Source organism: Mus caroli, unplaced genomic scaffold (assembly GCF_978045245.1).
Source record: "Mus caroli unplaced genomic scaffold, Mus_caroli_1 scaffold_8, whole genome shotgun sequence".
NCBI classification, from domain to species: Eukaryota; Metazoa; Chordata; class Mammalia; order Rodentia; family Muridae; genus Mus; species Mus caroli.
In genome coordinates, this window is record NW_028227263.1 from 100,613,973 (window position 1) to 100,641,654 (window position 27,682).

The window sequence follows — 27,682 nt, forward strand, 5'->3', positions numbered from 1 at the left end:
CTTGTGTAACCCAGGCTGGCCTCAAACTCAGTAAATAGATGAGGCTGGCCTCAGAACTCCGGATTCTTTTGCTTCCATCTCCCAAGTTCTAGGATTACAGGCATCCTCCGGCACGCTCAGCCTTCACACTGCAGTTTCCTGACTCTGTCTATCCATCAGTGCCAAGCCTGTGTATCTAGGTAGCCCAGTGGCCTCTCCTCAGGATGCCGTGTATCACTTTCTCACGAGGGAAGGTATCCCGCACCTGCACCTGTCTTGTACCTGGCACCTGTTCCCATATCTCTTCTAGAGACAATGTGATTGCAGGGTGCGAGCGCCTTGCTCTGCCCACAGCCAGCGATGAAAGAGACATCCCTGGAGGAGTGAACCAATATTAAGCTTCATTCTTTTTCTGTCTTAATTGATTTGAGATGGCTGGTAGTATGCAAACTTAGAAATTATCAAATTACCTGCTAATGTCAATTAAAAAAATGAACAAAAACATGTGGTTACTAAATTATTTCCTACATGGCCACTTTATGGTGCCATGTTTAATACATAGACTGGATTTTTTTGGTGGAGCTATAATTTATATATGATATTCACCACTTTAAAGTGTCCATTTAATCATTTTTAGTATAGTCACAAAGTGAATTGGTTTTTGATATTTCGAAAGTGAGTTAAAAATTGTGAAGATTAATGGCCCTCGTTTCTCATCTCACTCAGGCTGTTAACACATCGGATTGGGCTCGGTGTTCTTTAGACCTCTTCCCTGGAGTCCTTGTAGATTATGTAACTATTTGGCACTGCAGCAGAATTTAATTTTACCTGCTGATGCAACAGTGTAACTATCCCCATGGCAAGGCAGTCTGTCTTTCAAAAAGATGGTTTAGATATTCTGAGCCACAGAGGCTCCACACCCATGGCGCCTCTGGGGCTCTCCAGCATCTACTGGGTTGACATTGTATGGGGTGAGGGGTGCTGTCTTTGCCCTCCTCTAAGGGATGAAGGCTGGAGGCACATCGTAGATCTGTAGGATGTCAGTGATGGAAGCTGTGTCACTTACATACCTTCACCTTAGAGGTGAAGAAATGGGGCATGGCGTGCTGTGCCCAGTGTGCCACAGCGAGTGAGTGGCAGAGGGAACTTGGGGATCCCTGAGCTATGACTGTCATCATCCTGTTTGGCCTTTGATGAGTTTTAGGGAGTATGAGACCACTGTAGGGCAAGCAGTACTGTGAACTTCATCAGGAACTCAGCCAACGGAACAGGCCTGGCTCTTCCCTCGTCCCTTCACTCGCTGTGTGGGAGTCCTTGTTAGCCGGGTGATCTTGAAAAGTCATTTAACATGTCCCAGCCTTGATTAATTTATCTTTTGGGACCGTGCTATATAATAGGATGTGAGCTGTCTCACAAAAGCTCAAATGAAGTAGGTAAAATTAATCTTATTAATATATATTTTGCTTAGAATGTCCAAAATCTTACTTACTATAACAGGAACATTATTAGGTATGTTTTCTGCGTGCCATCTCTGTGCAGTCCATGGAGTACTTTCATGTGGGCCATCCACACTGTAGGTGTGACTAGTGTTTAGTCCCACTGCAGGCCTAGGGAAGCTCACAGAGGAGCTGAAGACTGTTACCTCACTGGCTGACTTACAGCTTCGGCTTTCATTTTGTTTGACCTTTGTCTAAAATTTCTCTTCGAATTTTACTTTTTAGACAGGCATGTGCTCTCTGGTTGCCACGGTCACCCACCAGTTGCTCCAGTAGGCAGTGACGTCAGTTAGGCCAGCAGCCCTCCCTTCTCAGATTCAGCTGGTGAAACCAAGACTCGGAGAGGAAGTGATTTGCCCAAGGTCAATAGCTAGTTAGCAGGTCCAGGAATAGCAGCCAGAGTCACTTGACTCTGCATTTGCTTCCTGCTCCTGTTACATCACCCTGCCAGGCACTTCTGCCTTCATCCTGAGATTGCTGTGAGGCTCAGATGAGCTCAGGGGCCGCACAGATGGGCAGTGGTAGCTCATTCTATTCTATGGCCTGTGAGCACAGTGAAATAATCTCATTTAAAAAGGTTTAAACTAAAATACCATACAGTTTTTTTTTTTTGTTTTTTTTTTTTGCAGTCTCCTGTAGTCCGGGTTGGCCTTGAAGTGACTGTGTAGCCAAGGATGACTTTGAACTCCTAATCCTTCTGCTTCTACATCCAGAGTTCTGAGATTATAAGCAAGCACCAGCACACCCAGTTTGTGCAGTGCCGGGGGATTGTGTGTGCTAAGCAAACACTCTGCCAACTGAGCCACATCTCCAGCCCCCAAACAGTGTGTCTTCTAACCTGTTATTTTAAGTTTAAGTATTTCTTCCTTTACAAAAAGTAATATAGGCTTATATTTAAAATATATATATATATATATACAGAAAATGGGCTTGTGAGCTGGCTTAGTGAGTAAGAAGGTTTACTGTGCAAGCATGAGAACCTCAATTTGAGTCTCAGCATTCACATAGAACGCATTGTGTAGAGTGGAGACTTGGGGGTTCCTGCGGCTTCCTGGCCTAGCTCCAGCTTCGGTGGAGACCCTGTCTCAGAGGAATAAGATACAAGTAACAGAGAAGGACACATGATGTTCTCTGTTCACTGGTACACGCAACTCCCCCAGCCCCCAGGCATGAATATGTGCATGCATGCACATGTTGCATATGCCAGGCCTGGCTTAGGTACAGAATTTTGTAAGTTTTACATTAGATCGTTCTACATAAATTTTGTATCGTGCATGGCCCTACTAAGTGCTGTGGTATCAGTAGGAAACGATCCCTTTTAGCTGTTTCTTTTTCAGCGTTGTCTCCTACCCTCCTGGGTCATGTTCCTGACCTCCCATTCACTTCTCTTTCAGATACAGGAGAGCTGTACGTCTGGGGCCGTAACAAGCATGGGCAGCTGGCCTCCCGAGCTGTGTTCCTTCCTCTGCCCCAGAGAATAGAAGCACATTGCTTTCAGGATGAAAAGGTCACTGCTGTCTGGAGTGGCTGGACACACCTGGTTGCTAAGACAGGTGAGGGTGCAACAGAGAGTTTGGGGTTGGTGAGAGTAGCTGTCCACTCACTAGGACTTGGGGTTGAGGACTCGGGGCGGGGTGGGAGGACTTTAAGCACTGGAAAGTGGAGGACCAGGCATCCCTTCTGCCATCGGATTCCAGCTTTGCACTTGGAAATGCATGGCTGCATTGGTGATCTCATTCCGCCCAGGAGTCCTTGAGGTTTCGAGAGGGCATCCGTGACCATCAACATGACTGGGAGATTGGTTCAGGGTACCGCTGAGCCTTTGCCTGGTCATGGCTGAAGAGCCTTTATTTTTATTCCCCCCTGATCTGAGTTAAAACCACCTCAGAAAGGATTGGTAAATATTTCTTTTCTTTTCTTTTTTTTTTTTAAGATTTATTTATTTATTATATGTAAGTACACTGTAGCTGTCTTCAGAAACTCCAGAAGAGGGTGCCAGATCTCGTTACGGATGGTTGTGAGCCACCATGTGGTTGCTGGGATTTGAACTCTGGACCTTCGGAAGAGCAGTCGGGTGCTCTTACCCACTGAGCCATCTCACCAGCCCCCTGGTAAATATTTCAAAGTGAGTCGTAGCTGGCATGACATTCTGAGTTAAACTTGGATTTGACTCTCCTGTACTGTATACAGTGATTGAGCCCTCCTGTTCCTTAGGGAACCACATGCCTGGATGGCCTGGGAATCTTTATCTTTCCATTGGCTTTCGTCTCTCCCTTAGATCAAGCCTTTCGTGGCCGTCATATTCCTTCTTGAATTTTGGCTTTTCGTGGCCTCTCTTACCCCTGCAGTCCAGGAGTGGCTGCCGGTCTGCAGTTTCTCAGACAGTTTGATGTCACAGCAAGGCCATCTGAACCTCAGGAGTTCCCTGGCCTTGCTGGCTCCATCTCAGGCTCCCAAACACCTGTTGACTGCTTTCCCAGAAGTTTCTGGTTTTGCCTTAGCTTCCGCTGTCTTCAGTAGGTCACACATGCTGTGTGCGTTTGTACTTACAGATCCGTGAGCGTTTGCGTCTGTGATGCTTTTAATTGCTCCTTCCAAAGTGAGATGAATGGTAGCCTGGCTAAGGGGGACACACAGTAACCTCGATGTTGCCAGATTGGAGGATGCTCTCAGGAAAGGGTGTTGTCCATTAGGAGGGAAGTTGTTTCTTCCCTTAAAGAGCTTCAGATTGCATGAACATAGTGATAGAAAACGTCATCTGTCCATCTGTCCACCCATAGATCCATCCATCCGTTTGCCCATCATCCATCCACCCGGAAGTGGCAAGGTCTGTTTATGTGCCCCTGACCAGGGGCAGACCCATGTCTGAGCCCAGTCCCATTCCAGTGAGACATGCAAGCACAGAGCCAAGTACGGAGTGAAAAGCAGAGAGGCAGTGAGCCCTGGCAGCAGGCTGAGTAATTAGGTGTGAACAGGTGGGCGGCTATGGGTAGTCTTCACATAGTGCAGTCAGCCAAACACTCCTGCTCCCACACAGGGGAGAGACTGGGTAATCTCTGTACCTGGGTAAGTGGCTAACTAGGAAAGACAGAAGTGGTTCTTCTTTGGAATGCTGTCTCGGAAGTGGACCTCGTGTGGGGCCAGCCAGCGGCCCAGCTCTGGGGTGGGAGGTTGGCAGCTGCATTCTTGATGGCGCTGACTCAGTCCAGCTGCCTGGGAGCTCAGCTTCAGGGTTCCACGCCCACTTGAGAGCATGGCTGGTTTTTATTTATTTATTTATTTATTTATTTTTTGGTAACGGTTCAGCTGTTTAATTAAATTGCTAATTCAGCTTGCTTGTATCTGTACCTTACTCTGTTCCCTTTTTCTCCCAGGTCAAGAATGGCTAAAAGCTGGGTGTTTGAATATCTGGGTGTTACACTGAATTGGGGGTGAATGGGAGCATCCTGATTCACCACTCTCTGCTCCTTGCAGCAACCCTGGCAGCCCTGGCCCTGGCCCAATGTCATTGAGGAGAAGCACCCAGGGTTTCCGTTTTCCCAGACTCAGCTGCTCACAGTGATGGGAACGAGTTTTCCTTGCAGGGTCACATGCGGCTCATCAGTACAAGGGGTTGTTTGCCTTGCTTTGTTTATAAAGCCCCAGGAGAGCATGACAGCAGCCTACAGCTGCTCATGAGCAGGCCTTGGCTGTGTGACCCTGACCCAAAAGAATTTGTGCACAGTGACCATGTGTCTCCAGAATCGTGGGGCAGGACAGGACACTTTGCCTTTCTTCTCCAAGGTCTCAAGATTAAATCTTCCCCAAGAGGTGACTTTTGTCCAGCAGTGGACATCTGCATTGCATTGGTGGCTGTGACAGCTGGGGCTTGTCACTGACATCCAGTGGGTAGAGGTCAAGGGTACTACTGAATGTAACATTTCAAGATGGCAAGGTTCCCCCAGCTTGGTACAAGAAACGGATGCAGTCCAAGTACCTGTATTTTCAGGTCCATTGCTTGGGACTGGCGTCTCCATGGGCAGGTGTGTAGCCAGGGCAGTTTGGATGGCAGCAGAATAACTTCCCAGATGGTCTGTACAGGACTGCAGACACACTCTCTGCCCTCAGTCTGCTGCTCGCCTGCAGGTTTGCAGTGGAAAAATACTTTTCTGTGTTAGTCAGAGGCCCTTGGAAAAAGGCCAGGAGAACCTGCTCTAATCTGGGAGAGTTGGCAAGGGCACCTGTGTCTCAGGCTGGTGAAACTGCATTCTAGAAAGCTTTCCTGAGCCGCTTAGCGCTCCCCGTCAGGTCTCAGGAACTTCATGGGGCCCCTGCATGACTTTATCCAGGCTCGGTGACCTGCGGCTGTCTCACAGATGCTCATTTTTCTGACTAGAGATGTTTTACAAAGCTGGATGGCAGCGTTTGGTGTTTTTCTCGTTTGGTGACACGTCTAAGCTATTTTACACACCCTAGCCACTCATCTCTCACGGGGGATAGTAAACGTTCCTGTCTGCCTCGTAGTGTGGTTCTGTGGTGTGGACAAATGAATCTGTGAACGATCCCAAAATGTCTACCCAATGATGCTCACCTGAGGTTGGGATGTGTAAGCTGATTCAGTGTTTGGTCTTGTTTTTAGAAGAGCTGCTGTTTTAACAGGGTCTGTGGCAAGATAGAAATCAACTGTATTCTCACCAAGGGCTCCTAGGCCAGGTCTCTGCTGCTCAAGCTGACGGCAGCTATGCTCCCTGAGGGCTTTCACCCATGTGCAGCAGGATAGAGGTGTTACTGGCTCAGCAAAGCTCTGGCAGCCTTCTTGGCCTCCTAGGTATTTGTACCTGTTATTTTAACGTGATCCACTGTAATTCTCTTCCCAGTCTTCAGTGTTTGTCCTATTTGCTTAAGGTCTAGGCTGTAAATTCCATGGGAGGTGTGTTTCGTTTTGCTCATGCTCCATAGTAACATTCTTTTCTTTCAGTCAGAAGATGAATGTCGTGTCATGTGTCTGCCTGGTGTCTCCAGGCTGCCACACAGTAGGTGTTCAGTAGATCACTGCCTAATGTCTGTGTAAGGCAGGAGATAAGCGTAGCCTTGAAGTTGGATGGACCCAGGTTTATGCTCGGCTCTCCCAGCATACTGATAGTGTGGCTGTGGGCACCTGCTTCCTGCTTTTCCCCTCCTATCCCCTCGGTTCATTACCATGATTACCTTGGTACTTTTGTTCTTGTGGCACTGCAACCCTCCCCTTGTTTTATTTGTTTGCTTATATGTATCAGGGTCACCCAACACCTTGAACTTCTGATCCTCTTGCCTTCTTCTCCTAAGTGGTGAGAGTACATGGTCTAGCATGGTCTAACATGGTCTAGCCTGGTCTAGCATGCTGTAACAGAGGTCTCTGTGGGACTCTGACTACCTCTGGGTAGGAAATAGGTGGATTTGAGGTTGTCCTGAGATGTGTGGAGATATAAAGGCTTACAAATGCCAAGTGCTGGCTGCTGGCAATTTATTAGAATTTCAAGGGAATGCTCTTCCCAGGTCCCAAATGTTATTGTGGAATCAGTCAGGATGTCTAGAATCCTTTTCTTTCCGGAGGCTGGAAGCTTTCCCTGGACCATGCAGCGTCCCAAAGTAGTTTTGTGGTCTCAGAGGGGTATGGATTGAAAACATGAAGCCAAATGCAGAGTTCTCTGACATTCTGCACTTTTCTGTGTCACTCAAGAGAGAGCTGGAGTACTGGATGTTATAGAGAGTCAGAGATGGAGGAGCATCCTCCTCACTTAGAAGGTGAGACCACTAAAACTAACAAGAGAAACAAGAGTTGGTAATAGCCCTGGACTCCCAGGTCAGTTCTGTTGCCAAGCAACTCTCTCCCCACTGTCCTCCCCAGTCTTAGCAATATTCTTTATGATTTTCTTTCAGACTTATTTTTGTATAGATGGATGTTTTGCCCACGTGTATGTACGTGTGCCACGTGTGTACCTGGTATACCCAGAATTCATAAAGGAGGTTGAATACCCTGGGACTAGAGTTATAAATAGTTGTGAGCCACTGTGTAGATGCTGGGAACCAAATCTGGGTCCTCTGTAAGAGCAGCAAGTGTTCTTAATCACTAAGCCATCTCTCTACTCCCCTCTCCTTAGTAATATTCTTCTAATTAAGTTATTTTCCTTACTCCTCTAAAGACGGGGACCATATGTTGATAGGACCTTTTAGATTTTTTTCTAAAAATCACAGACCAAGAAATCCTTGGTTGCATTTGATGTGTGAGCATCAGTGAATCCCAAGCCCATGTCGGTTCACATGGAATGGAGTTTATACCCGTGATGATTTTTCTGTTTGGGGGCCAAGATCCAGTCCAGAATAGGTTGGCAGTATAAATGTATACTCCTTCTTTGGGGCCTTACATCATGAAACCTCAGTGGACCTTAGAGAGGTTCTAACCTTGTGGGTCTATTTAAAGCAGGTGGTTTGGAATGTGTGATGCTTGCTTGAGCTTTTAGACCTTTGAAAAACTCCACAGTTGATCGTCAGATGGAACCCAGAGGACACTTTTAAGGTGGGTCATGTGCTTATTACCAAAGCCATAAGCACTTATCTTGGAACCCCTAGCATGCCTACTGGGGGTGGGAGCTCAGGGAATATTTGGTCTAACTTCAGTTCGGAGGCTGAGAAACCAGGGAAGGACCAGACCTGAAGCTTCACGACTCTCAGTCAAGTGCTCCTTTGGTCCTGTTATTCTCTTGCCACAGACATCGAGGTGTGGCTTATGTAAACCCAGGAGCCTGGCTAGACTTGCTGGTTCCTTCTGTACAGGACTTGTGCTTCTAGAAAGCCCTGCTGCTCAGTGGAAGAGCACAGCCCGACCCCCAAGTGGATAGGTGTATGGACAGAACCCGGGGACAGGTGCAGAAGGCCATGCAGTGGCTCACGGGGCAGCATTGCTCTTTCTGATATTGATATTACACTAGCAATCCCATGGGCTGCTGTCATTGTATGTCATTATAAAGTGTGGTAACAGGTATTTTCCTGCAGGAAGTTGGCAAGTGGAGTGTTCTTATCCTCATTTCACAGGGGAGTTCCCAGTTGATTGGTTGTATCTCCCTAGTCCATGGAAGTGGACAAAGCTTAACTTGGACTCACTCCTTTTGTCCCCATGTGTCACAGAATGCCCTGACTTCATAACTGAGCTACATTTATTCTTCAGAGAAGCACCTTTCTCTAGCTTTGGACAGTGGGTACTCCATCGTTCCAAGTGTCTGGGAAGGACATGTAGTTATCTTGGCCCCCTTAGCATTTTCTATGGGGTGCGGAGCGTGTGGACCCTGCACTGTGCTGTGGAATGTGGGGGACTCTGAAGTCCAGAGCTACCTTCAGAAAGCTTGTGGTTGGATGAACAAATTAAATATTTAGGAGATGAATAAAGAGTGTGGTGGGAGGCCAGAGGAGTGGTCAGGACACCAGGGGCTTTGGGGTTTCTGAGAGACGCTGTGGCGTGAGTCGGGAGGGAAGGGCAAGCGCTTGTGGTTGGGCTTTGGGAAGGTCACACTTCAATAGGTGGAGTGTGTACAAGTTGGTTCTCTTGTCTTCTCCTTTCCTCTGGTAAGACTCCCAGGCTGCCCGGCTCCTCTTTTACCTTGTGGTCAGTAGGAGGTCTCAGACATCATGATCTTTTGGAAACAAAATGACTATGCTTTATTGCCTGTTGAGGGAAAGCAGGGAGTGAGCATGTCACAGCACTAGGAAAGGCCAGAGGATAACTCGTAGGGCCCAGGTTTCTCCTGTTACCACGTGGGACCTGTGAATTGACCTCAGAGTGTCAGACTTGGTTGGTGGCCGGCGCCCCTTACGTTGAGCTATCTCGCTGGCCCTGTGGTTATTCTTATGGCCACCCCAGTTCCATTCTGTGACAACAAAACTGGCTTAAGAAGTAATCAGCATCGATATATGTGTTCAGACAGTGATTGTCTGCCATGCACAGCTGCCTGATTGCTAATGACAGAAACCAATGAAACAAAGGGGGGATGGGTTGAAAGAACTCAGGCACAGTCACAGGTTGGAGCGTCACACTTGCCATTCAGAGGCGTGCTCAGGATACTTCATGCTACAGGGATAGTCTCGCACGGTACTTTCTAATTCTCAGCTAATGTTATAAAAAGACTAGGAAGAAATATACCAGAATATGACCTCTGATGGGTCTGATTAAAGTGCATTTTATTTTCTATGCTAGCAAGACTCTTATAAACTCTCTGGCTCCCCCTTCATTCGTGTGGCCAGTCAGAGGTTGTAGACGTTCTTCTTTTTAAATTTTACTTTATTTATTATGTGTGCTGAGGGGCAGGGGGAATGCACACGTGGATGGACAGATCTTCCGGTCTGATGGTAGCCTTGGTAAGGCTATTTCAAAAGGAAAGTGAAAATGGTTTACTTTTTCAGGCCAGGGCATGATCCCCTTTCAGCGAGTGAGTGCAGCCTGGATGCCCTTGACGAGTCTCCTCCCTGGACCTCAGTTGAGAGGTCACATGGAGAAGAGGCAAGAGGCTGTAGCAGGAGGCGGGAAAAGTGGGCTCTATTTTTGGCTCAGTCATGAGTCAGCTTGATCAGCTTGGGCTCCTTTGGGCATCCGTGAGCCTTTGTTTCCTCATCTGCAGAGGGGACTTGAAAGTCATGAAAGGTCTTGACGCTCCAGAGTGCATCTGTTCCCAAGGACAGAGGGTTCCTTCACTCTTGTGGGGACAGCTGAGGGGCTGAGCTGGTTCCTCGACTCTGTCTTCCTTGGAGTTGGGTACTTTTGGCTGAAGGCCAGTGCAGGGTGGGATCGAGTGGGAGCATGGCTAGCTAGCCAAGCTGGGAGGGGGAAATTGACTTCATCTGGCCACTAGAGGGCAACATTGTTTGATTACATTCCCTTGAGGAGCCTTGGCTTGCGTGCAGGATTCAGAGTCTAGCATTTTAAAGGAAAAAAGACTTTGGAACACACTCTACAAAACATAAATAAATACATAGCAGATGTGAGATGACAGAGGGAAGGATGGCAGAGTGGTCTGCGTAAAGCCACATGTTGCTTTTTTTTCTGGCCCTGCATTATGTAGCACAGAAGATGGCTGCAGAGCCAAGGGTATGATATGTGGGCCCCATAAAGAGCAGGCATGTGGTGGAGCGCAGGAAGTCAGGCTCCTGCCTGTAGTGTGTGGTGGAGCGCAGGAAGTACGCACGCATGCATGGCTGCCCCTGTCTTCACCCATCTGATGTCTGCGTAGATTAAAACCTAGCTTGTGCTGGGGTCCTGGGGCTGTCTCCTGCAGATGTTCTTGCTACCTGCCCTCCAAGGTCCAAGGATGGCAACGCTTTCCAGAAAGCCTCTCCAGCTGGTGCCTAAGCTGTTTGAGTTCTTAATTATTTTCCTGGCTTTGCAAGAAGTGTTTGCAACATTGTGTTCCCACCTTCCGGAGGCTTGGTTTCCTTAGCCCTGGGCTAACTTTAGTTTTGATCTGCAAGTACCCACTTGCTTTAAACATTGTGGTAAAGTAAAATTGTGTACTGTCCTGGGAGCCTGGCAGCTAGGCAACCTTGGGCAGGCCACTTCCTCCCAGAGAGCTCAGTCGCCTACTGCAGCTGCGTCATCTTTGCTAGAGGCAAAAACCTGGCATTGTTTTCTTGTTGTTGTGTTTGGCAATGGTGCCCATTGATCTGTGGCCTGGAACAGTGCAGGGTGTGTCCGGCAGTGAAGAAAGAGCCACCTTTAGAATAGGTACATTCACCCAAGGGCAGCAGGGTCTGCCCACCACCAGATGGCAGCAATGGGCAGGCAGACAGCCTTGGGGACAAGGTGTGTGTGTGTGTGTGTGTGTGTGTGTGTGTGTGTGTACAGCATTCAGAGTAAGAATTAGCAAGGTCAGAGCTGAAGGGACCTCAAATCCTCACTGGGCTTTGCTCATGAGAGGAGCTGAGGTTGGCTCTTTAGCTGGCTGCCCTATGGGAGAGCCGGAGATTGGGATCTGAGCTAGAAACAGAGTGGGGACAGCAGAGATGCAGATTTCTTTGGCTGTCTTGATTCCCACCCACCTACACACAGCATGGGCAAAGGGCTCTGTTTTGACCAGTACCTCCCCTCATTAGTTCTCCTTGAGGTCAAGGCTTCCAAAGCCTTGCTGGAGACAGGCTGCAGAGAGTAACATCCAAGGTTGGAGTAGGGGACCGGTGTTTGCCAGACACCCGTCATACATCAGCACTCTGCCCAGTTCTGGTTTGTCACATACAGATTCCTCGTAGTGTCCTGAGCTAGGATCCCTTGCCCCTGCACTTCACATGCAGTCCAGAGCTTAGCAGGGTTGAGTGGTCTTTCCAAAATAGCACAGTTACTTAAGAAACAACTGTGAGCCCCCCTGTTTGGTCTCACCTCTCACCACATTATTTCCCCTTGCTGTGACCTCACTGGGTATGTAGCAAGTAGCTGTCTTAGTTTAGATGGACCGGATGGCTTAGAAATAACAGAACCTTATTTCCCACAGTCCAGAGTCGAGGAAGTGTTACCAAAGGGCTGGCAGTTCCTCTCTGAGTCTACTCTCCTGGCTCATAGGCAGCCATGGCCCCTGACCTGGCAGAGGGGCGAGCACACTGCTTGTGTTCATGAAGACCCCACCCGCTGACCTTGTCACCTCCACAGGCCCCTCTTCCTCGCACCATCACATCAGGGCCAGGGTTCGAGCCTATTTTAGGAGAATGCTGACGTTCAACCTCTCACGGTTTCCTAGATCTTAGGGCTGGGAGGAACGGAGCCGAAGACGGTGGAAAGAGGATTGTTGTGGCAAGGCTGTCGGCCCCGCTCAGACTCCTCGATGGCCTGGGAAGGGCTCAGAGGTCACTGGCGGAGGCTGGGGAGCCATTCGAGGAAGTCTCCTCTTTCCTGGTGAGGATTGATTTGTTCCAGAAGCGCTCTCAAAGCGGCCAGGCTGTAATTTTGTCGTCATTTTTAGGTTCTTGACACATGACACCATGCTTTGCCCTTTCTCAGAGACCTTGCAGTGTCCCTCTGGAGCTCTCTGATCAGTGACAGCCAGTTCCCTGAAGTGATCTCAGTGTGTGCCAAGAGGACAGTGGCCCATTTTGAGGAATCTTGGAGGAATCTGCTCCTTTTCAATCTGAAAATGATTTTACCTTAGGCAGCTCTGACGGGTGAGCTCCGAGTTCCAGTTTGTAGTTGCTGGTACCCAGGGCAAGTCCTTTAGCCTCTCTGGGCCTGCATTTTTCTGCCTGTAAAATGAGAGCCATGATCATAACTTCTCTGTCCCACAGGGTTGGGCTGTTCACTTATTCATAGTTTCTGTCTGCATCCCTTCACACACACACACCTGCATTGGCTGAGGTTGGGCAGGGTGTTCCCGGCAGGAGGAGAACGGAGAGGCAGTCTCTACAGTTGAGAGTACACCGTGGTGTCCACTGCTTGGTGTAGGCCAGACAAGGTGGGAAGTCACGGGACACATGCAGGTGTGGTGGAGTGGGTCCACATGTGCTGCCAAAGCGATGCCGGGGGTTCCCATGAGGGACTGAGTGCATGATAACTAGGAGTTGCACAAGGAAGGGCCCTGCCTCTCTGGCTCTTATAGACTCTTCTGCCCAGGCTTCAGCCATTGGCTCAGAGTGAGGTGCACTGGACTCTAAGGGAGCCCTTTCCTCTAAGGGTTGGGTCACTCTTAGTATCCATGACCTGAGGCTTGAGTCTTCTGGCTCCCTGGTCTGTCTTCTGGTCATTTAGCAAGCCATCACGTTTCCTTTCATCTTGTACATTTTATTACTGTGTGGATGTGGATGTCTGTAGGGGGTGAGGGTATATATGTGTGAGCGTGTGTGTGCCATAGCACACACGTGACACATGCAGAAGTCAAAAGACAACTTTCAGCAGCCATATCTCTTCTACAATATGACTCCCTGGGATTGAACTCAGGTCACCAGGCTTGGCAGCAGGTGCTTTTAACCACTGAGCCATCTCGCTGGGGCCTTGGAAGTCTCGTAGAGACTTAAATGATAGGGCTTTTCTCAGTAGTTCTCTGAAGAGGCGGGGGGTGTTTGAGGGAGGGATCCTCATTTATCAAGGTAAGTCATTCCGCTAGGATTTACATACATCATCTCTTTGATGTCTATGGAAATATTGTCAGGTAAGGGCCATTCACATCTGACCTGTGAGGAAGGGAGGGTCAGAGAAAGCAGCCCCTGTCCTAGTTACTAGCCCTCATTTTGCTCAGGGTCAACTATGAGGGTCACTGTCGTCTTTACAACTGTGAGGGTCAGACACAGTGCTGGATATACAAGGGCCTGCATAGTTGTTGGGGCCATGTGAACAGGCAGGAAGAGTTTAGGCGTCTAGTCCCCAGCCATATTCTTACCTTGAGTTTCACGTGCGCCTCCCTGCCTGGTTGACGGAAGGCTCCCTCCCACCTTTTGTTTCTTCTCTGCACACTCTCCCTTTCTGGTTGCTGCTGTCAAGGGTTCAGTTCTGTTTTGTTGTTTGTTTGTTTGTTTGTTTGTTTGCCATTTTGGTGAAAATACAGAGTCTTGATGCTATCTCAGCTTGGACTGGACCACCAACCAGAGTACACATGGAGAGGCTCTGGCTCCATGGCTCCGACTGCATATGTGGCAGAGGATGGCACTGTTGGGCATCAGTGGGGAATGCCAGGGTGAGAAGGTGGGGGAGCACCCTCATAGAGGTGGGGGGGAAGGGATAGGGGGTTTCTGGAGGGAAGACCTGGAGAGGGAATAACATTTGAGATAAAAATAAAGAAAATATCCAATAAAAGAAAAAAAAAAACCCAAAACCCCAGGGGCATAGGGAAGGAATGGCTTGTCCCCACGTTCTCACAGCTAAGGGACAGCAGAAGCAGGATCAGACCCCAGCGGGCCCTGGCCCAGCACCTCTCTACTCCCCACATTGCCACTTTACAGAGAGGCTTCGAATGCTTTGTCTCCCTTCTGGAGGAAGAACCTAGTTTAATAAACTTCATTATCCCAGCCCCTTATGTAACAATGCTGTTTCCGGGTCCTGGCAGATGGCCCATAGTAACAGGGCCTTGCTGATTTGGTTGGAGCTGAGCCTGTGACAGGAAGACTCCCGAACAGCAGGTGCCTCTCTCAGTCCCTGTCCACAGGCAGGGAGAAGTCTGCTCTAAAGGGGCCGCCACAGCTCTGCTGCTAATGGCTTCTGCTGGGACCAAAGGTGACAACCAGGTGAAGCAGTCTTAACCGATGCTCAGATTTTACATAAGCCACACCAGTGGTTTGGAGGTTCTTGGCAGGTGGGATGATGGTAAAGGGGGTTCGTTCTGGGCCTGAGGGACAAGCGGGAACAGAGAGCAGAGCGGCCGTTGGATTAGCATGTTGAGATGAAGTCATGCCGCCCCACCATGAGCCTCCAAAGCCCTGTCTTTGAAATGATGGGACTCCAAGGCTACTAGAGATCCTTAAACACAGTGGGTTCTCAGGGGCCCCCTCCGGTGGTACTTTTTGCTGCTCCTGCTGTGGCAAGTCCCCACTGACCACTGACAGTGCAGCGGCTGACTCTCCCTCTTTCTGGGTCCTCAAGTGTGGAAATGGGAGAATGTTGCACTGTTAGTGAGCTTGCTCTGTTAGGAATGTACTGCATCTTTTACATCCATATCTCTTAGAGAACCTAGGACAGTTTCTTAGGGCAGGGGTTAGAGTAACGTGAAGAAGCACAATATGAAGTCATGTCCACAGGGGTCTCACTGTTGCTTGTACATTGGCATCCCAAGGTGGGCTCTTGCCCCTCTCTGCTCTTGCCTTGGTGAGTTTTACCGACTCAAAGAATGGACAGAACCATTGTCTTTCCCGCATGAAGATCCTAACTAGGTCTCTTGTTTACAGAAAGCCAGCTGCTTTGGGGTAGCTGAGGGTGTAGATACCATATCTAGGGGAGTGTCTTGAGTTCTCAGACGTGAGATGCTGACCTCACACACTGGGTATGCTGTACAATGCTCACTGCCTCTAGCCCGCTTTGTCCTTTGTCCTCAGGCTGGTCTGTATGGGGAGATGTGTGTCCGCCACCAGCTGCTGAAACTTTTGCTGGCAGACCACCAGCTCCTTTCTGCATGCCCAGGCATGCCTGGGGGCTGCTCCCAGGCTGCTGTCTCCCTCCCGGCTCCAGCCTTCAGCTGTGGCACCGTGTGTCCCTGTCATTAGCGGAGACAATGGCCTCCCTGGCAGCTGGGCACAGTTCTTGGCCTTTTTTCTTTTCTTTTCTCTCACTTTTTTTTTTTAACTTCAGAGATGGAAACTGCTGATAAAGTATTTCTAATGAACAAAAACTGATGGTGATACCCAGGGCTGGGAGCATGCCTAGGTATGAAGAGGAGATCTTGGAAAGGACTAAGGGGAGAGTATATGTCTTTCCATTGCGCAGTCTATGAAGCCCCCAAGTTGTCATTTCTAGGAGATGGGCAGTAAGGGGTAAGGGTGGATCTCATCTCCCTGCTTCCCTGCCGAGGAGCCCAGGAATCTTCTGGGGAATGTGCCAAGGGAGGTTGTGGGATTGTGGAGAGACCCAGCTGTAGTTCTCTGAAGACCCAGGTAGTTCGGGTCCTTCTCTTAGATTTGCCCTGTTTGACCTTGGGAACACCAGTGTCTTTCCTTTCGGCATGATTGGGTAGGAAGGGCTTTGAGGTCCCATTTTTTTGGTCAATGATTATTTGTGAGGCTGGCCTAAGGGTAAAGAACTTTGGGCTTTGCACCCACGAGCCCCCCGAGACTCACAAGTCCATTGCTCTTTCTCCAGATGAGCAGGGCTCTGTTCTCAGTGTGGAATCAGTAAACGAGGACTCCCTTCCTGTTCTCCAAAGCCTTCTTCCGGTCTGTCTTCCTCGTGAGTGGGGAGTCCACTGGGAACTAACAGACTAGAGTCCTGGTTCTGGCTCTGCCAGAGCAGCCTGTGTCCTTGGTGGATCCCCTGCTTCCTTAGCCCCAGTTTCATTTTCTCTATAAAGTCCAGTGCTGAGCCTCCTTTCTTGCCTGATCACACTGCATGCCCCCCTCCCCCAGCCCGAGCCTCTTCCCAGCTTTGTTGAGGGGTGTGATTCTTAGCTGCAGAAGCCCTGAGGGTATAGTTTCCTTTCATGTTGGGAGGGAGAGAAGCAAGACTTTTTTTTTTTTTTTAATTACACAGCTAAGATTAGGCAGCAATCTACATTTTAAAGTGTTATTAATAAGAATCTAAAAGTGTTGGAAGAAGCTGTGGTGTTTGAATGTGGAATGAGTTGGGAAACATCAGCAGAGGCACTGGCCTCAATCAGGGCAATTTCTTAGGGTGCTAAGTGGCATCCAGGTGTGACCACTAGGCTCATGGGCTGTTGGACCCTCTACCCTTGAACCCCAAGGGTCGGCAAGCCCAAGGACCCAGAAAAGACATCACAAAGCCTGATGACCTGAGTTCTTCAGAGCAGGGCTCGTGGCTTTTTGGCTTCAGAGAATAATAATCACAATGTCTCTAACACATATAGTGTGTTTGGACTTTGCTAAGTGCGTTAGTGTTTATTGCTGCCTTTTATCATGGGCCTGAGGGGTAAACCAATGCTTCTGTGTGGGTTGGCCAAGGCTTTCAAGTTTAGGGTTCTTCCTTAAAGAAAGGTGGCATTTGAACACCACCGAATGTATACATGTATCATGTGATACCCTACAAACATTCACAGTTTTTATGTCAGCTAGACAAGCAGTTTTTTAAGAACTGAGGAGGAAGAATGGCAGAAAAGGGAGGGAGGGCAGAAAATGGGGTTTGCTGTAGAGAAGCTCAAGCATTTGGCTAGAAGTTGGGGCTGGTCTGGGTTTTCTCATGCTGCCTGTTCTCTGTTCCCACTTTATTTCTGAGAGGTTCATTAAACAATTCCCCATGTGTATGTGTTGTGGGCTTAACGGCCTCTCTCCCATTGGAATGGGAGCTTCATGAGGGGAGGGGAATTTGTCTGTGTTCAGAGCAGCACTTGGGACAGAGTAAGTGTTTATTCTATGTCAGTGTTCAGGGGCCACAGCCCATTATAGTGGGGGACAACATGGTAGCTGGGTCTGTACTGTGGGAAGCTTTCAGCGCAGTTACATCTCTGTGGACCAGGAAGCAGAGAGATCTACCAAGAGTTATACCCTTGGGCAGTGTTATACCCTCAAAGCCGACAGCACAGTGACCTGGATCCTTCAGCTCAGTCCACAATCTCCCAAGACACCCAAAGACTAAGTGTTTAAATACATGAGTCTTGGGGACACTGCACATTTAAACCAGACTACTAAATGAGTTAGGACTAGGGTTTACTCCATGGCCTTCCATGGGTTTGAAGGTTTGCTCTCTCTTGTTTTTGTTTTGTTTTGTTTTGTTTTTTTGAGACAGAGTTTCTCTGTGTAGCCCTGGCTGTCCTGGAACTCACTTTGTAGACCAGGCTGGCCTCGAACTCAGAAATTCACCTGCCTCTGCCTCCCAAGTGCTGGGATTAAAGGCATGCGCCACCACACCCAGCTGCTCTCTCTTGCTTTTGTTTGGGGCCGTATATGTTGCAGTTGGGCCTGCAGCTCAGTCTTGTCCATCACGTCTGCTACTAAAGCCAGTGGTGAAAACAAAATTAGCTTTCTGTAGTGCCTGTGTGTTGTGGGACTCTGAGCTCTATCATGTGGGCTAAGAATGAAGATTACTCCGTAGCCTGGTGTTCTCTGTGCCTCTAGCCCAGGTAAATGTCTTTGGGACCCTAAATAAACCGAGGAAGAGAGGCTGTGTGCCTAAATGAACAGTGAAGCTGGGGTCAGATGGGCCTGCATGTCCTCTGAGGACAGTGACTAAGAAATCTGCCTTTGCTGCCAGGTGACTGAGACCCATCTTCTTGTTGCTAAGACAGGTGCTGGCTCGGAGTCTAGGATCAAACCTCTCCCTGGGTTTTTTATCTTATCTCAAATCTGAGGGTCAGTCTACTCATTGGGTGCTTCTGTGGATTACGTGTGACAGTCTGTATGGCAAGGAGTGAGTGCCTTCAGAATATTTGCTTTGATATTACTGATGCTGTCCCACTTGTTAGCTGTGTGATTTTGAGTAGGTCATTTAACCCATGTGACTTGTTTGTCTGTAAAGTGGGAGTCACACGGATCAGTGTCACCAACACAGAGCCCCAGCGTCAGCGCCCCAGCTATCCCCGGCTGGGGCTACAACTGCTGTGTAGCCTAGAATGGCTTTGAAGACTGCCTGTTTTGCCTTCAGCTCCCTTGTGCTGGGATTATATATTGGGATTACAGACATGCCCTGTTTTTATGTGTTGAAGGTATCAAACCCAGGGCTGCATGCATGCTAGGCAAATACTCTGCCAACAGTATTTGCAAGAGTCAGTCTATTCGGGATAACTAAATTCCTCCCAGCTGCTCTTTGTAGGGTTCCCTTTCCTTTGTAGTTGAGAAAACCACAAATGAAAGTTGTCTTCTTATATTAACCCTTCTTATGTGATATTGTTCCTAGTGTGACTTTGGAGATATGGGAAATTTTGCTAAAATTAGGATTTATCATTAACTCTCAATTTTTATTTGGATTATAAATTATAAAGATGGCCTTTGAAATGAGAGAGAATGTCTCATTTTATGACCCTGATCAGCCTGAAGAATCTCAAGGTGTCAGTAAAGATAAATGGCATGTGACTCATTTGACCTTGGGAATTTTTAGCCACCATTATTGAAGTTTTACAAGTTTTATACCTGCATGTGTCTGAGACGTCTGTTTGAGCCCTCTCATTTTATGGGTGGAAAAGCCAGGCTTTAGAAGAGAACGGGCCTTTTGGAGGCCAGGCAGCCCAGGGTCAGGATGCAGGTCTCACGAGTCATAAACCAAAGCTTCCTCCCCTCTGCTCCTCTCCTTTCCCTCCCTTTTTTTCCCTCCCCTTCCTCCTCCCTCTCTCCTTTGCCCTCCTCCACTCCTTCCCCTTCTTTCTCTCCCCTCTTTGCTCCAGCTCACCTTGCTTTACAGCTCCTCCCCATCAGCCTCCTTCAGTCTCTGTTTCCCCAGCTTTAGTTAATGGGTACCATTGGCTTCTTATGTACCACTCACTATGTAGAATCTCAAAGGAGGAGGAGGAGAGAGGAAGGAAGGAAGGAAGGAAGGAGAGAGAGAGAGAGAGAGAGAGAGAGAGAGAGAGAGAGAGAGAGAGAGAGAAAGATCGATCCAAAATTTTATGATGGAGCCTCATGTGTTCCTCTTCATGACATTAGTGGCTTTGACTCTGAAACCGTGCATGAGGGGTGGGGCCGGCTGAGAAGTTTTGATGAGTTGCTGGCAGCTGTGGGTATAACCATGGCCACCCTCGATCAGGCTATGTCACTCAGTTTGGGAGGATAATAGTGACAGTGGCTCACATTGCCGTATCACCACTGCCTTCGTCATTGTTGCGATTCATTTGTTGTTCTATTGCTGAGGAGAGACACCATGGCCAGGGCACTTGTGATAAGAGAAAGCATTTAACTGGGGGGCTTGTTTATACAGTTTTGGAGGTTTAGTCCATTATCATTACAGCGGTGAGCATGGTGGCAGGCAAGTGCTGGAGCAGTCACTGAGAGCTGCAGGCAAAGAGAGAGAGAGAGAGAGAGAGACAGAGAGAGAGAGAGACAGAGAGAGAGAGAGACAGAGAGACAGAGAGACACACACACAGAGACAGAGAGACAGACAGACAGAGACAGACAGACAAACACACACACACACACAGAGAGAGAGAGAGAGAGAGAGAGAGAGAGAGAGAGAGAGAGAGACACTTTGGGCTTAGCATGGTCTTTTGAAACCTCAAAGCTGTACTCTTCCCCCACTGTCCTTTGCTACCCCAAGTAACAAACACACTTCCTCCAAAAAGGCCACACCTCTTAATCCTTCTAATTCTTTCATAAAGTTCCACTCCCTGGTGACTAAGCAATTTGAATATATGAGGGGGGCATTCTTATGCAAACCACCGCGACCACCATGGGCAGCCAGGGTGAGGGTGAGGCTGTCTTTACTATTCTGCAGATGGGATAAAATGTTAGGCACACAGATTGTTGGACCAGTGGTTGACCAAGCCCTGTGGGGTGAAGGAGAGATGAGTGGAGAGATGGATAGATTCCCTTAGGAAACAAGTATGTCTTCAGTCCCAACCTTGTAGCCCATTCCTATTATGTTTGGCTTTCTGGAGGAGACAGACATTATCCTAGCAGCTCCTCTAAGGCACATGCACTTCTCTGCTGAGATAAATGCTCTCAATGCTCTGAGGAGTTTCTCTAGGTTGCTGCCCAGACACATCTGGTCTGGGTTAAGGCATGAAGGGGAACAGGAGTTGACTAGGTGAATGCAGTTTAGCTAGACCTTGGGGGAGAGGATAGCACAGAGGATGGAGGCCTATGAAAACATCAGGGCACATGGGATGGAAGCTGCTTAGCTTGCTTGCTGGCTCCCCTTTGCCTAACCCAGGGGATGATGCGAGATGACTCTTAGGGGGTGTCTTGTTTTTTTTTGTTTTGTTTTGTTTTGCTTTTTCTCTTTTGCTTTGATAAAATATTACAAAAGCTACTCAGGGGAGAAAGGGTTTGTTTTAGCTCACAGTTCAAGTTACAGACCATCATGAGGAAGTCAAGGCAACAGGCACTTGAAGCAGCTAGTCACATGACACAGAAAAACATGGGCAAATGTTTGGATTGTCATCTCCGTTTGATGTAGCCCAGGGAAAAGTCCTGCTTACTGAAGAGCAGAAGGCCACCCTCCCTTCCAAGGGCTCAGCATGAACTCACTCAAAGTCATTAGTAAACAGCTGATTACACTCAGAGCATCACAGAGAGGCAGTGACTTTTTTGGTGGGCTCATTCTAGAAGGGCTCATAGCTTCCTGGGTATTTGAATTGAGAGGACTGAAGAGAGAGGTTGGGAGGCCTGGTCTTTGCCTGAGCCATGGGTTTCCTTTGGCTAATGTGGAGTTCTTATTATCAATGATGGTCCGTTCCCTTTTAAGATAGACTCTGTAAAGAAAATGTGACTGCTACTCTCACCCATCTTTCTCTGTCACTCCGGGACCCACTTCTCTGGAAGCAGTGCCTCTTTGAGGAGCTCGGTTGTATTGCAGTGCTTCTGGAAGCAGCTACAGACAGTGAACAGTGTCCAGACAGTGCTGGGGTGGTGTGGGATGGGGTGGGGTGGGGTGGTGCCAACAGAGCTTTACCACCCCCACCTGTCTGCACAGGGCTGCCCATCCCTTTTTGTCTTTGCTTTAAGACTGGATCACAATGGGTAGCCATGGCTGGCCTAGAACTCACTATGTAGACCACACTCAGACTCTGAGTAGGCCTCAGAGTCATAGATCTGCCTGCCTCTGCCCTCCGAGTGCTGAGATTAAAAGGCGTGTGCCACCCCATCTGGCCCCCACCCTCCAGCTTTGTACCTGGTTATCTTTCTCCCTCTTCAGGCTATTTACCGTTTGACAAAGTGTTTGCAAAAGGTCCTAGGACAATTAACGAATGACAATGAGATCATCCCTCATGACCTTTATAGCCAAGACTCTTGTTCTCCCATCTTTGCACTTCTTCTATGCACCCCCCCCCCCCCCACCTAGGTATGAAATCTCAGTGTGGTGGTTTCTCTTTCTCCTTCACATCTCATGTAGGATTGAGCCCTGACAATTTTTCTCCCTTTCCTTATTTTTCTTCCTATGACTTCAACCCCATTGAGGCCCTGGTGTATCTGTCTCTAGGGTAGTTTCTTCTCACTAACACATCTGAGGGTTGGACCCAGTACCAGATCCCATAAGTACCTCTCTCCCTCTTCCTCTCAGGACTGGGTGGAGGGCTAAACACTGCAGTCATCGTGCAGAGGCGAAGTGCTTAGCACAGTGCCCAGCGTGCTGTAGGAGCTGTGAAGTGACACTTCAGGACACAGGCAGTCCTTTGCCAGGGGGTTGCCACCCCAGGGATTCTTTTCAGGAGGCCCCATACCTGCTTAAGTCCTGTAGTCTGCCCAGGTCAATTTGCAGTGGCCTTTACAGCAAACCTGAGGGTCAGGGTGTGATGTGAGTCTTACCATCTCTTTCTACTTTCCTTACATTCTTTTATATTTTCTAGTTTTTATCTCTCTATACATGCACATGTATATATGTATGTATTCTATACAGGGTCGCACACTAGAACTCCTTATGTTGCCCACCAAAGCTTGCCTGGACTTTAAACCAATCCTCCTGGCTGCAATTACAGATATCAGCCACTGTCCTGGGCTTATCTTGTATATTTTAAAATAAGGACACATAGCCAGAATTTATAAATGTAGAAAACTGTACATTGCAATAATGTAGCTGAAAGTACATGTATTAGCTCGAAAACCTTATCACAGAAAGCAACTGAATTTAGGAACCAGGTGAGAGCCAGGCCCTTCACCTGGCCTTTCCCTGGGCCCAGGTGAGCCTGGCTGTCCTGAAGCCCAGACTGCCCCCTGGGACCCTCCTTCATAGTCCTGCTCCAGGTGGAGCCTGTGGGTCTCTCTCTTTCTTGCTCCTGTCACATCCTCCTCACTCCCTAGCTTGTTTCTTACCAACAAGTTCACCTTAGATGGCATTTGTCCCCTCACCAGAGGCAGTCCCAGTTCCAGCTTGAATGGCACCCTCCCTGGATGCTCTTTGTGGTACTTAGTGCCCGCCCTGCCTCTGCTGTTTCTTATGTGCCAAGACTTCACTCAGTGCTGTGGTTCTGTGTCTCTTCCATGTGGATTCTTACATGGCCATATTTTTAAACTAGGTCTCACTTGCTGACTTCATTTTGAGCTGTTTTGGCATTTCTCACTCATTTATCATTTATTTGTAGACACATACCTATACTTTTTAGATGACATTAATATGTCTATTTTTTTAATCACAGTAATGTGCAATTCTTTACTCCATGGAAAAGGTTCATTTCCTAGCTCTGTGATCTGAATCTTCTTGTGTTTGACAGCTTAGGGGACATGTCTATCTGCTGTGCATTAATGACTTTTTTTTTTGAATATGGGTTATTTTCTTTCACTACAGGTGACATAGAGTCATGGTCTATGTGCTGAATGCAGCTAGAGTCCTGAGCTCTGTGTGGCCTTCTGCTAGGTCCTGCTGAGGAGCCACTGTGAGGCATACAGAGCAGGGCACTGCTTCCTCATATGTGGGGTCATCGTTGTAGAGACCATCAGACTCAGGGGCAGAAGACAGACATCTTTTTAAAAAGACTTTAGAGTGGTGTGTGTGTGTGTGTGTGTGTGTGTGTGTGTATGTGTGTGTGTGTGTATGTGTGTGTGTGTGTGTGTGTGTGCATGTGTTATATGGTGCAAGTTCCTCTGGAGGTCAGAAGAGAGCATTAGATCCTTTGGGTCTGGATTTACAGGTGGTTGTGAATGCTAGCCTGATGTGGAACCAAGAACTCCTAACCACTGAGCTGTCTCTTCCAGCCCCATGGGTTTAAACCTTGGTCCTATCACCTGCTGCTTGAATTCGATTGGGCTGTTTAACTTCTCAGTCATTTCATTATCTTAGCAATATATGTCTCTGCTGTGAGGCTTCACTGGGATAGAGTCTTAGGATGGAGCCTTCTTCCTAGAAGGCTGCTCCTTACTGTCCCTTTAAGAGAGGTGTCTGCTCCTTCGTTCCTGAGCCCGCTGGTGTGCAGTGTTTTTAGTGTAAACTGACTCACGGGAGGTTGTACTGAGCTTAGGTTTGAGGCTGAAGGCTGAACATCATGTTGGGTTGGCCTGATTTCTGGCCTTGTCTCTTCTAGAATGTCTATGGCTTCCCCAGAGAGTATGAAGATTAATTAGTTAATCTTTGTAAAGTGCTTTGAAGGTGGAAAGTGCTATGTAAGTGAAATGGCTGAATTGCTATTGGAGATGTAATAATGATGGCACCGTAATCTGGCAGTCTTGCCTGTTTCAGACATCAATAATCAATAGCAGAAAGTTCTAAGATGTTGTTCTTGATTTGAAAGAAAGGATATGTGTGTGTTTATGACAACCCAGTTCTTCCTGTGGTCCTGCTGATACTCAGTTTGGTATTTCTTCCCAGCTTAGGGATGCTGGAATCCTTTAAGGAGAAATGGTTGGGGTTGAGGCAGAGAGATGGCTCAGTCAGTAAGGTGCTGCCGTGCAAACATGAGGTCCTGAGTTTGATTCCCACACAAACAAAAAGCCAGGCCCCATTGTGTGTGCCTGTGATCCCAATCCTGGGGAGGCAGAGATAGGAGGATACTTGGGGCTTGCTGGCTAGACAGTCTAGCCAAATTAGCAAGCTCAGTGGGAGACCCTGACTCAACACACACACACACACACACACACACACACACACACACCATCTTCTTCATATTCGGAACTTTCCTGCTAGGGCAGTCTGATAGTAAATTCTAACCAGCTTAGGTAGAGGGACAGTTGGTCAGCGTCTGCTGTTCTTGTATCCTGGGCACGGACTATTTTCAGTCTAATCCACATAAGTGAGGGAAGAATGCTTCATGATTATATAGTGATGTGAGCCATAACAGATGCAGCCTGGACCACTGGAAGAGATGCAGCTTAGCCATGGGCCCCTGAGCAGGCCACTTCTCTGAGCTTATTGTTGAAGAATACAAAAGGGGCCAGTTTCATCTTTTCTGGGAAAGTTGAAGGTTCAGGAAGGGGTTCATGTGCCAACAGTACATGTGCTGGACTCAGCAGAGCTGTAACTGCCAGGTTAGGAAGGCCGCTGGAGTGGTGGCTTGCTGGGTTAGGAAGGGCAGCAGCAGCAAAGGGAACCGCACACAAGTATACAGGAACCAGTGCTCTGGGTTCCCCCTTCCCCGAGTACCCTGTGCGTTGCACAGCCTCAGCTCCTGTCTTAGTCAGTGTTTTAGTGCTTCGAAGAGACACCACACCTAAGGCCACTCCTAAAAAGGAAAACATTTAATCAGGGCTGGCTTACAGGTTCAGAGTTTACTTCATTATCATCATGGTGGGAAGCATGGTGGCACACAGGCACACATAGTTCCGGAGAAGGAGCAGAGAGTTCTACATATGGATCAGCAGACAGCAGGAAGAGAGAGAGAGAGACACTGGGCTTGGCTTGAGCATCTAAAACTCCAAAGCCCACCCCCTCCCCCTACTCCCACCCCCGGTGACAAACTTCTAACAAGGCCACACCTACTCCAACAAGCCCACACCTCCTAATAGTGCCATTCCCTGGTGGCCAAGGGTTCAAATATGTGAGCCTGTGATGGCCATTCCTGTTCAGACCAGCACAGTTCCCTCTCCTAGGAAGCCTGGAAGTCAGATGTCTGTGTATCTGCCTCAGTGTCTACCAGCAGGCTGAACCTAGGAACGTATCCCTGCAGAGCCCCATATGCTTATGGTCTTCTGACATTTCCCCCTTCATCTCGGCTGTTTCTTAACTGACACGGGAAGCCATATGTTTCGTGTGGGGCCAGATGAAGCTTTGATACCAAACATAGTTGCTTTGTCTTGGATTTAATATGCATTACTTGGTGTTTTGTTTCTTAAGCAGAGTTTTTCTTTGTTGAAATAAACACAGATCAAGAATTTACACGGCGCACATGGTTGTGCATATTTACTGCAGAAAATCTGTTAATAATCTATGCCTCATCGGATGTTAGAATAATGAAGGCAGCGCTTGGTAGAAGTGAATGGGTTTGGCAACATCTCTCTTATCTGGGGAACGAAAGGCCATTGCTCCTTTTCCAGACCTCATTTTCTTCTGTCATCTGCAGCACTGGCTGGCTTCCCACATGGTCCTGGGGAACTGAATGCATCTCTGACTCCAAACGGCATTTTACAGTGTTCTCCGCTCTCTCCCTTTCTTCTAGCACACAGACACACTTGCCTTGGGCTTTCAGGATTGCTCCTTTGGGTAAAGGAGGACTCCTTATGTCACCAGGAGGGGCAAACAAGAAACCAGCATAGAATTGGGGGAAAGCTCTAGGAGACGTGAGGAATAAAACTTCACTCAGGATGCAAGGCCTCTGGATTGCATAGGAGGGAGGAGAGTCGAGACCAGGCATCTGGGTGAAGCAGAAGGAGAGGGTGGTGGGACGGGGAGATAGTGGGTGAGCCATCAGCAAGGTTGGCGGTCACTCATGATGATGTCATCTCTATGCAAGAGCGTCATAGACCCAAGACTGTCTTCAGATTCTGGCTCTGCTCTTCTCTACTTGCTTGTTCTTGGGGGGAGTCTTTTAGCTTCTCCAAACCTCAGGTCCCACTTACGTGAATGTATGAAGACCCATGCTTCTTTTCTTTTTAAAAATTTCTATGTGTGCACACATGCATGTTTGTGAAAGTGTGGGGCCATGTGTGCCATGGTGTGTGTGTGTGTAATGGTCACAGAACAGTCTCAGGTGGTTCTTGTCTTCTACCTTGTTTGAGAAAGAGTTCCTTGTTTCCCGCTGTGTATGCCTAGCCTGTAGGCTTCTGAGCATTCTTCTGTCTCTGCCTCTTCTCTCTCCATGGGAGGGCTGGCATTAGAATGTGAACCACCTCATCTGGCTCTGCACAGGTTCTGGGGATCTGAACTAAGGTTCTTATAAGGGTACATGGCAAGCAATCTGAGCCATCCCTCCCTCCCCCTCAAAACCAATTATCACGTCCTTGATTGGAAGATAATGAAGTAAACAGTCACAATTTTACTCGTAACTGTTGTTTACCCTTGAGAGCACATCTGGTGAGCATAGCCTTCATTCAGATCTTGTTTGTTTGCAGAATCTGGCAAGGTGTTTACCTGGGGTCGAGCAGACTATGGTCAGCTAGGGAGGAGGTTGGTGTCTCCTGAAGCTCAGAAACCTGTAGAGCAAGACTCATCGCTCGCCTTCCAGGGGCCACAGAACAGTGTGCCTTCACCTCTGCATTGCCTGACAGGAGCAACAGAGGTAAGTGGCGACTTCCTGCAGATGCAGTGTGCTGCCTTCCCTGCCCCACGGAGAAGGGTTTCTGTGGTGGCTTCCTGCACATACAGTAGTGTGGTGTCTTCCCTGTCTCACAGTGAAGTGTTTCCTGAGGGCTTCCTATATATCAGTCTGAGTCATGGTATGTTATACAGGAGTCTGAAGGGATCCTCGCTCACAAGAAGCTAATGGTTTACTGTGATAGAAAAGCTGGTTCTTGATTTCCTACCTGTCCATTAGCATAAGGCAGACTGTATAACTCACTTAGGGAGGTTCAGAGGCCAGTATTCCAGGCAGGAGTGAGAGCTTGAACTCAGTTGGTGGAAAGAT

The 27,682-nt window shown here is 48.3% G+C and overlaps 1 protein-coding gene across 4 annotated transcripts in view; it reads left to right on the top strand.

Moving 5' to 3' along the window:
* The window catches only part of Sergef (secretion regulating guanine nucleotide exchange factor), a 204,376-nt gene that overhangs the window by 21,723 nt on the left and 154,971 nt on the right, over window positions 1-27,682 (top strand). For all 4 annotated transcript variants that reach the window (XM_021168201.2, XM_029480145.2, XM_029480147.2 and 1 more), the window contains exons 8-9: window positions 2,870-3,028; window positions 27,171-27,337. In XM_021168201.2, the coding sequence (XP_021023860.1) occupies window positions 2,870-3,028; window positions 27,171-27,337 (326 nt within the window). The remainder of the gene's footprint in view (window positions 1-2,869; window positions 3,029-27,170; window positions 27,338-27,682) is intronic.